This window comes from Pan paniscus, chromosome 13 (genome assembly GCF_029289425.2).
Source record: "Pan paniscus chromosome 13, NHGRI_mPanPan1-v2.0_pri, whole genome shotgun sequence".
Lineage (NCBI taxonomy): Eukaryota > Metazoa > Chordata > Mammalia > Primates > Hominidae > Pan > Pan paniscus.
In genome coordinates this window covers 135,046,811-135,056,669 of record NC_073262.2, presented here as the reverse complement: position 1 = coordinate 135,056,669, position 9,859 = coordinate 135,046,811, and the positions used below count along the sequence as shown (strand labels likewise).

General features: G+C 60.8%; 1 protein-coding gene across 1 annotated transcript; it reads right to left on the bottom strand.

Moving 5' to 3' along the window:
* Window positions 1-5,621: 5,621 nt before the first annotated feature.
* Window positions 5,622-9,584, bottom strand: LOC117979322 (DIS3-like exonuclease 2). The gene is made up of 5 exons (XM_034953888.3): window positions 9,495-9,584; window positions 9,090-9,176; window positions 6,317-6,410; window positions 6,108-6,143; window positions 5,622-5,980 (listed from the first exon to the last, which is right to left on the bottom strand). Exons 1-5 carry the CDS (start codon window positions 9,582-9,584, stop codon window positions 5,685-5,687), a joined length of 603 nt encoding a protein of 200 aa, XP_034809779.1. The 3' UTR covers window positions 5,622-5,684.
* Between the last annotated feature and the right edge of the window lie 275 nt (window positions 9,585-9,859).

Below are 9,859 nucleotides of genomic sequence, written 5' to 3'. Positions count from 1 at the left end.
TCAGCACTTTGGGAGGCTGAGGCAGGCGGATCACAAGGTCAGGAGATCGAGACCATCCTGGCTAACACAGTGAAACCCTGTCTTTACTAAAACTACAAAAAAAATTAGCCGGGCATGGTGGCAGGCACCTGTGGTCCCAGCTACTTGGGAGTCTGAGGCAGGAGAATGGCGTGAACCTGGGAGGCAGAGCTTGCAGTGAGCCAAGATCATGCCACTGCACTCCAGCCTGGGCAACAGAGCAAGACTCCGTCTCAAAAAAAAATAATAAAATAAAATAAATTATTTAAATGGATCAGTTTCCCCCTCAAATGATTTTCTATCTGTTAAAAAAACAAATTGGCCGGGCATGGTGGCTCATACCTATAATCCTAACACTTTGGGAGGCTGAGACGGGAGGATCACTTGAGCCCAGGAGCTTGAGACAAGCCTGGCGACATAGTAAGACCCCATCACTACAAAAAATTTTTAAAACTAGCTGGATATGGTGGCACTCGCTTGTATTCCCACCTAGTGGGGAGGCTGAAGTGGGAGGATCTCTTGAGCCAGGGAGGTGCAGGCCTCAGTGAGCCCTGATCGCCCCACAGCACTCCAGCCTCTGCACTCCAGCCTGGTCAATAGAGGGAGACCCTGTCTCAAAAAACCAAAAACCAAAAAACCAACAACAAAAATAAGTAAAATTTCCCCCAAACCATAAAACCCCACAATTAGAGAGAAGGTTCAAAGAGATGATCTTACAATAAGGTTTTAAATCCAGAACCTAAACTCAGGCATGTGGAAACTAATACTCATCATTCCAAGAATCATCCCCTTCTCCAGAACCTTCTTTAACGTGAACATCCTGTATAGCCTCCACCAGGGCTCAAATATTTAATTCACGTCCCCCCTCCCAATTCCCATCCCGACTGCCATTAGCCCCTGAATTCTGTGATTCCAACCCAGGAACCATTCTTTGGTCCGTGCCCAGCAAGGACTGGGGTAGGCTCATGTGCAGAGCTGGCCACAGCCAGGCCAGCGGCACCATCTGTGCTGTAGAACTCCCTGGAGAAAGCCCATCCCACCTGTGACTTTGGCGGCCCATCCCCGCCAGGCCTCTCTGGACATCTGCACTGTCCCCTCTCAGCCCTTCCTCCTGGCACCTGGGCGAGCACAGCCCCTCCTGCCTGGCCTCCCACTTCCTGCCTCCTGGCGGTGCTGCTGGGTGGTGGAGCCGCTGCAGTGGCCTCTGGTGCTGCTTCTGCACAGGCCTTGCCTCCTCTGGTGCCCCCTTCCCAAGCTTCATGCCTGTGCCTCCCTTCTGCGGCCTGACATCCTCCTCAGGGGCCAGGAGGCTGCCACCCCAGGCTGTGTGATTCCAGTTCTTTCCTGAGGTCCTTCCTAACAGGAACTGGGGAGGCGTCAGTCTCTCCCCAGGAGGGTGGCTGCAAGCTCTGGGAGCTTCAGCTCCTTCCCCAGGCCCGGTCACTGCCTGCACCATCTTCCCCCTAGGTCCAGGGGGCCGGTACTGACCCTTCAGGGCGGGGACACACTCACTGGCCTCTGAGCATCGCCAGGCCCTGGTCATGGAATGAGGTTGGTGGTGTCTACCCCTCCCTCCCTCCCCCACGGTGTCTCCTTGAGGAAAAGACAGTCTCGCTCTGTGCCCGGGCCCTGGCTGGCAGGTGCTGTGGGACAGCCCAGGGAATGGCCAAGTCCTCCTTTAGATGAGGGTCGGTGTCTGGTCACTCTTTCTGTTGAGTCCTTTTAGCGAGGGGCCACATAAGAGGCTGGGCCCCAGTGGACCCATGGAGAGCCATCCTGTGAATGCGCGGCACCGGATTCAGTCAACCATGTTCCTTAAAGGAGTGAATGCAGACGGGGGGCTCGGTGTGACTGGTGTGGGGAGAAGGCTGGGCTGCCTTCTCTGAGCTCTGGGTAGGGTGTGGCGGCTGCCTGGGCCTGAGCCCAGGTCCTGGCTGGGCACAACCTTGCCAGGTCACTGGAGGCAGAGACCTGACCTGACCCTCGTGGATACGGTTTCCACTTCCCCAGATGGGGTGGGGTGGGCTGGGGCTGCCATGGCCTCCACAGCTCCAGGGACCCGCCATGCTCTGGGGCCAGCATGGAAGGTGAGGCTCTCTGAAGAAACTTTGAGCCCAGCATCTGCTTCCCAAACAAGCCCAGGCAGCAGGAACCCCCTTGTTCACCCCCCTGGCTACTCCTTACTGGGGCCTGGGGGCGCTGGGACATAGGGACAGGTGTCCGTCCAGGTCTGTGCTCCCTGTGAGGGAACAGCTCCCATGCTTCGTGGGATGCCCTGGGGGACAGGGCCAGCCTGGCCTGAGAAGCCCAGAGAGGAACTTGGCCACTGCTCCTCAGAGGGTGGGCAGCGTGGAGGGGAGGGGAAGGGGCTGGGATGTCTCCTGTTTGGGGCTCTCACAGTCAGGCTGCCTGGGCTGGGGCAGCACCCCACAGCCTTCTCCACCCCAACACCAAACCCCCAGACGCTCGCCTGTCTGTCCCTGCAGATACTTGGCTGCAGGAGAAGGTTCTGGGGACAGGAACAGATGGGGTGACCGTGGCCTCTGGGACATCTCGGGGGTGGCAGGACACACAGACTGAAGGCCGCCTGAGGTGGCTGAGCCCTGGAGGAGGGAAAGGCTCCCAGGGCAGGTGTGGGATGTCTTTGGTCGCCTCCCACAGCCAGCCCCATCTGACAGTGGCATAACAAAGGCAGCCATACCCAGTCACTGTCATTCAGGCGCTGCGAGGCACTCTGACAAGGGACCCTATTGAGTGTTTCTTTGAAGAAAATTCACTGTAACCAGATCAAATGAGCTTGTTAATCCCGACACCCCAGGAAATGGTGCGGGGGAACAGAGGCCGTGCTCACCATGGCTTTCATCCTAGTTTCTAGCAGCTCTCGGGGACGCCAAGCCACAGAGCTTCCCCCACAGAGGGGGAGGAGTGCAGGCTGGGGTCAGGCTGGCTGGGGAAGGGAATGCCCAGTGGCCAGCCAGCTCTGCCCAGGCCCCAAGGCAGGTGGGATCCATGGGTGCTCAGGACACTGGGTGGGCAACGGGGCCAGGTTGGGAAGGCACTGGAGAGCCCTCGTCCCCTCCCCGAGGCCCAGGCCTGCTTCTGTCCCCAGAGCACAGGATTGGGCCTGGAGCTGCCAGGGCACTGACTCAGACCCAGGGTATAGACAGGGCCATTCAGAGTGTTGGCCAAGGAACTGCGGGGAGAGGGTGTTGCAGGACCCATGACCCCCACCAGGCCCTGCGGAGCTGGTGCAGAGAGGAAGTGGGGGCAGGGTTGGACACAGTCACATGCGTCAGGGTGACGGGGGCGCTCTCAGTCCTGCATACTAATTCCATTTTTAATCAGGCAGAATGAGACTCCGGCATCAATCTGCCACGTAGCCGACTCTGAATCGTGCTGGAACTGACAGGAAGGTTCCGGGCGGTGACATCGGCTCAGCAGTGAGGGGTGGAGCCTGAACTGGGTCCCTTGCCCTGGGTGCAAGGGGCATTCCGCTGCCCAGGCTTCCCAGAGGCGCCCCACACACCAGATGGCACTCCACACTTGATTTTATTCCCTGACACTGATTTGCAGAAAAGGCCCCATTCCCTGGGCTGGAGAAGGCAGTGGGGCCCGGGCAGAAGGGGAACCGGTCTCATAGCTGGCCAGGTCTCAGCCTTCCTTCCAGCTCCATCCTCTCCCCTGCAGTTTGTTTAAAAACTGAGCTGCAAACACTAAATAAAATGCAAAAGTAAAACCAAAAGCAAACCCTTGAGTTGTTAAAACCTAAATTAAAAATCCCCCTTGGTGTCATCAGGTCCTATTCCTAAAGCTAGCGGGGTGGGGCAGGAGGGTTTGGCTGAGCTTGGCCAGCACATCAGCCCTCAGGTTCCTTTTCAAACTCGACCTACTCCTCCTCCTCTTCCTCGGGGCCCAGGTGGCCCTGGTTGCTCGGCTGCCTCAGGACAGCACTATACTAGAGGGCCATGGCTGCCCACAGGACCACCTCCACCAGGCTGAAGATGGTGATGACCTGTGCAGAGCCCGGCAGTGAGGGGACAAAGATGGCAGGGCTTGATGACGAGGTGCAACTCTGCCTCCGGCCCTGCAGAAGGACCCCCAGGACCCTCCCTTGGCCTCTGGAAGCCTCTGCTCGCCTGTCTGTAATGGGGGCCTGCTCCAGGATGAATGCCCTGGATCAGGGCAGAGCTGGGGAGTCAAATGCATCCTGAGCGCTCCCAAGGCTTATAAAATACAACCTGAGGGCCCGGGTCCACCTTCAGGGCATGTTGTTAGTGAAAACGGTGCCAGACAATTTCTTGCTTGTAAACTCATAGTTTTCATCAGGTTCTCTAAAGGACCCCAGAAGGCCAGCACCCCTGCATTAGCAGGACAGGCAGAGCCCCGCCTCTCTCCACTGTGGTTGTCCCCAAGGAAGAGAAGGTGGTGCCAGGAAGCAGGACCCTCAGGAAGGGTCTGGGTGAGCTGGGAGGGCTTGGGGGTCCTGAAACCCTACCCGGGAGGATGCAGTGCTGGGGGAGCCCAGGGGACACAGAAGAGGGCAGGGGGCACCGCAGGAAGCAGGTGAGGGTTTGCCAGGACTAAGGGGGATGGGACACAGAGGGGGCCACCTGCCCTTCCACCCTGGAGGGCTTTACTGCTTGGAGGTGGCCCTTGGCCCTGGCCCACCCCTGCCTGGCTGGAGGGAGATTCAGGGAGGCCCTGCCAGGCCACCTTCGGCTGAGGCAGCAGGTGAGAGTGACCAAGGGCCAGGGGTGGGGGCTGGGAAGGCCCATGGCTCTGTGTGCTATTGGGGGCAAGTGGTGGAGGCGTCCAGGGCTGACTGCACTGAGGTGGGGACAGAGAACTGTGGCGGCGGAGCGCTGCGCCCCCTGCTGGTGCCATCTGTCAGTGCAGGCAGGGCTGGGCCCACGGCAGGGTGAGCTAGGCTTGCACTTCAGGATACAGAGCCCCCAGGGTCTGCAGGGGGACTCTGTCGTTCCTCTTCTGCCCAGCTCCAGGTTATGAACACCACGTTTACTGCACACAACAGGCTGGACACTGCACTCCCAGGGCACTCTGGATGTTAGGAAATTCAAAGCGACGCACAGGGGCAGGTGGTGACCTGCAGACCCCAGGGCCAGCTGGAGCCAAGCCCCTAAGGCAGCATTAGGACAGGCCCATGTCCCCTTGGAGAGAGAACTGTGAGTCAACAGTCACTCAGGGCAGGAGCCGAGCCAGGGACAGCTCTCTTCCTTGTCTTCAGGGGACACAGTTTCCAGAGCGGCCATGGACCATTCGCTGGCCTTTCATTCCTTCACGTTCCTATAAACACAGTCCCCAAAGCCTGCACACCTTGCCGAGCTGTACTGGCCATGGAGGGGCCTGCTCTCTGGTTCCTGGGTCCTTGGGGAAGGGGGCCAGGCCTGACCCTGGGCCTGGAGCCACCATCCCAGGTGGGAGAGCTGGGCGTCTCAGCAAGGCCCATCAGGTGGGCTTTGTGCTAGGGCTGGGGGAGCGAGGGGTGGAGTGTGACCCATCACAGCCTGTGCCCCTCCAGTGCGGGATGGCTTGGGCTGCCCCCCTCCCCACCCTGGGCTCTCCCAGGGCACTCACGTTGCACTAGATGCGCTTCTGCACGCTGTAGCGCAGCACCAGCACGTCGAAGGCTTGCTTCAGGACGCCCATCACCATGGCTTCTGACTCCAGGGGGCCACTCTCCTGCAGGGACAGTGCTGCAGCCATGGCACCTCCTGGCACTGCCCTGGGCTCCTCGAGGCCTCCTGGTGAGCAGGTGCCCAGGAGGGTCGGGAGCCAGAGGGAGGTAAGGGGCACCAGGCTGGAGGGCTCACCTTGACCAGAATGGCAAAGAAGAGACCAGTGCTGAGTTCCTTCATGTGCTTGGACGCCATGCGGCCGTCATTGCAGTGGTCTGCCTGCTTCTGCAGGGTATCGGGCGCCATGTCTAGTCGCTCCCTATAGCCTGGGAAGAGGGGGCGGGGTCGTGGGCGGTGTTGTATGGGGCATGAGGGTGGGGGGCGGGCAGGGGGGAATGGTGATGGCTGGGGGATGAGCTGCATGGTCCTCCACCCCAGACGACAGATTAGGACCCCAGCACCCAGCTCCCAGGGCAGCAGAAAGCAGCCCTCCGAGGTCAGCGCCCTCCTCTCGGCTGTGTCCAGGGCTGGCTGTAGACCCCCTGCAGCTTCCGCAGCACCGGCCCATAGAGTTCTCAGGTCAGGTTCCCCTACGCTTGGGTCGCCCGACCTTTGGACCTCCACCATCACCGCTGAATGGTCTTGGGCCACCGAGCACCCACTGTGGGTGAAGTGTGTGTACAGGGGCATGATGAGCGCATAGTGCCCGAACTGTGCCAGGTCCTGCAGCAGCCCCGAGCAGAAGTAAAGTGCCATCTGTGGGGCGGGTCAGAGCCTGGCCAGCCCAGAGCTTTCCGACTAGTCCCAGAGGTCCTATGCCACCCACAGCCTTGCCATCGGCAGCCTTGGTGTACACAGACCTGGCGGGCTGCTGGCTGCTGAGCAAAGCCAGGGAGGACCAGGGCCAGGACCAGTGCCCCTTTCTGTACAAGGGAACCCAAGGGGAGGCCAGGAGGCAGGCAGAGCCCAGGGGTGCCCATACTTCTCTCCAGGAGACAAATCTGGCCTGCCTGGGCCTCCCAAATGCCCTCAGGGTGGCACTGCTGGGCACCACCAGGAGGGAACCGTCTCTGGTCTACCCCTCCCCAGCATGGGGCTGAGGCTGCTACTCTGGCCCAGGAAGGAGGAGGGGGAAGCCTGTGGCCATGTATGACCGGGGGCTGCAGGCGCTGTCTGCTGGAGACACAAGCAGAAGCTGAGGAGGCTGTGGTCTTTGTTCAAGGAGGCCAAGTCCATTGCTCCATCTGGCTAGAGTGGGAGGCAGGCAAGAAAACCCAGGATGCCATTCCCTGCCCCGTGCAACACAGGCCTCAGGCTCCTGGCGCTTCCTCTCGGACCTAGGCACACCTTTGGTCGGAGCTGACCTCATCCCCTCTGGCATTGATCCCACGCAGCTGAAGCCATGCTTCACCCCAGCACCTCTGTGTCCCCTGGTACTCCACCCCACAGCAGCCAAGGGAGGCAGTTTCCAGCCTGCCAGCCTCGGCCCTTCTCGTCTCTGACCACCTGACCCTCCCGGGGGCTGAGACACAGAGGGCTGAGTTCCAAAGGCCCTTGTGCTGGGCAGGAGGCAGGACTGGGGCAGGGGGAGATACCAAGAGTCTCTAGGGACCAGCGCATAGCTCGTCCCAGCTGGGGCCACAGCCCCTGAAGCTGTTTGTCCTGCAGTCCCCGAGCTTTCAGGGCTGGGTGTCAAGGCCAGTGCTACTGCCTGGGAGTGAGTGAACGGGTTCCTCGCAGAGGTCCAAGGTCACTCCTGTGTGTCTCTCTGGCTCCCTTGCTCCCTGGCTGCTGTACACACTCACCCTCCTGTGCCCTTGGCCAGACAGACAACCAGCTCCCGTTACTCTGTGCACACGGGCCCTGGAATCCAGGGCGCAGCTGATGGTGACCTGCTCCGCTCCCTAACTCCACTTCCCTTCCAGCCCCTGCTGGGCCCTGGGTTAAGTCGGGGGCAAGTCTCTGGGGGAGGTGGGCACAGCCTCCACTCCCAGACATGTCTGGACTTTGTTCTCAGTGGTGGCCCAGTTCCCCAGATGACCTGGGTGAGGTTGATGAAGGGTGGGATGGGTGGGGACCATGGCTTTCCCACAGGCCCAGCCATCCCTGGGACAGCCCTGGGACAGCCCTGGTGTCCTGATGCAGATGCTCACTGGGGACTGCATGCCCCCTCACACCTTTCTGTGCTCTCTGCTGCTGCCCTGCCCTGTCCCCACCCCAGTTCCCGGGGCTGAGGAAGAGGAGCACCACAGACCTGGTAACTCTCTGCCATCGGATTCCCGGGCAAGGGCACCTCTGAGCTCCCTGGGAGGCGAGCCAGGAGAATGCAGCCTTTTCGGGCTCTGGCTAACTCCGGAGCGGCTCCGATCTCTGGAGCACTAGCTTGGCTTGTACCTCCTTGGAGGTGATGGCGTCAGAGGCAGGGACATGGGAGGGGCCCCAGCAGGGCAGAGCCAGAGGCAGTTCTGGGACTCAGGGGCTGCTGCGCCTTCTCTGCCAGACCTAGAGCCACTGCGGTGTAGAACAGAGAGAGCCCAGTGGGCACGGCCCAGCCCCTCTCCACTGTAGGTGCCACAGGTGCTTGGCTGGGCAGACACTTGTGACTGGGGGCAGGTCACGGTGACCAGGCCCAAGCAGGCCCTGATGGCTTCAAACCCAGCAGAGCTTGAAGTGTCAGAAAATAAATCCACTGAGGTCAGCTGAAGCCATTCAGTTCTTGTGAACAGATTGAATCTGCCGAGTGACCGAGCCCCTAAAATACAGCCTGTCCCTGCCCCTGGGCCGGGGTGGGACCCAGAGCCGACCCATCAGCATCCACTACTCCCGCTGACCCGAGGGTCCTCTGGGGTCCTGGTCCCAGGATGCTCGGGCCCTGCACGGGGGAAGCTCAGCCTGGGGGGCTGTGACAGGCATCCCAGAGCAAGCCCAGCTGTCCACCCCACAGGCTGCCATCTCCCTACAGGCCCAGGCCTAGGCCCCCAGCCAAGTCCACTTCTTTCCCACACTGGCCAGAGGCTGACAGCTGGTTCTGGACTCCACATGTGGGGATGGAGGCTGCGGAGTGTTCCCTGGGACAGGAAGCCACATGGGACCCTGTCTCTCCTCTAGGACCCCAGCCTGACGGAGGTCTCAATAGCCCCTCAGCTCCAGGGCACTCTGTCCTTAAGTAAGTGTGAGCAGGAGACAGAGGCTCAAACTCAAGAGGCTCAGGGTGCCCCCTCCTAGGTGCTGCCTGGGGTCGGCCTCCTCTCCCACCCTCTGGCAGAGGAGGAGCAGCCCCCGTCCACCCAGCCATGTCCAGAGCAGGCAGGAACGGTGGGGGCCTGTGCTTGCACGTAGAGGTCACAGGTCTGGGGCCAGTGTGCTCCCGGGAGCGGGGGAGACTGGGGCTGGGCCCTCCTTACCTGCATGGGGACTGGGCTGGGCCCTCCTTACCTGCATGGGCCGGGAGCACATGTTGGTGAGCACCTCCTTCCAGGCCAGTGAGTACTTGTCATCTCCAAATGTTTGGGTCAGGCTTTTCTAGAAGCAAATCCCAGAAACCTGTGTGATATGTGGTCCAGCTCGGGGAGCTGGTGGTCATCCGCTGAGCACCTCATGCCCGGCTCTTGGGGGAGGAGTTGCCTGTGGGGCTCAGCCCTGCCTCATCTCATGCGTTCCGCCAAGTCCCTGTCTTGCCCAGCACCCCCATGGTCTCCCCTGCACCAGTTGGTCTACACCGCCTTCTCCTCTGACTGGTTAGCTCCTGTGCTGGCTCTCCCAGAGGGGGACCCTGGAGAGCAGGGAAGCACCCATCTATTAAATAATACACTGCAGCAGCCCCAGAGCTCAGCAGCCCACCCAATCCAGAGAAGGCACCGAGGAAAGATCTCTGCTGAATGACAGGATGCCTGGAATGCTCAGGCAGCCCAGGCTGTAAGAGGGCACCATGCTCGCCCAGGCCATAGGAACCCAGGGGGGCCCGGCCCAGGCCCTAGTCCGAGGACTCCCTGGGGCATGTGGCAGTGGTGAGTGGACTGAGGACCCCACAGGGCCAGGAGTGCTGGGCTCCCTTCTCCCTGGGGATGGTGCCTTGTTGGAGGGAAGCCTCCCGACAGGGTCTCTGAGGGTAGACAGGAGAGTCTGAGGCAGCAGGAGGGAAGGAGTCAGGGTGGGGTGAGACCCTGGAGTCACCCTTTCAGGGCCTGCTGCTCCAGCTTTGCTGT

Bases quoted from the DNA above. Each gene is read 5' to 3' on its own strand.
- LOC117979322 (XM_034953888.3), bottom strand. From the start codon at position 9,584: ATGGTGCCCTCTTACAGCCTGGGCTGCCTGAGCATTCCAGGCATCCTG. The intron at 6,411-9,089 runs GTAAGGAGGGCC...CCCGCCCCACAG, and splicing joins TGTGCTCCCGGCCCATGCAG to ATGGCACTTTACTTCTGCTC. The intron at 6,144-6,316 runs GTGGGTGCTCGG...CTGACCTCGGAG, and splicing joins GTACACACACTTCACCCACA to GGCTGCTTTCTGCTGCCCTG.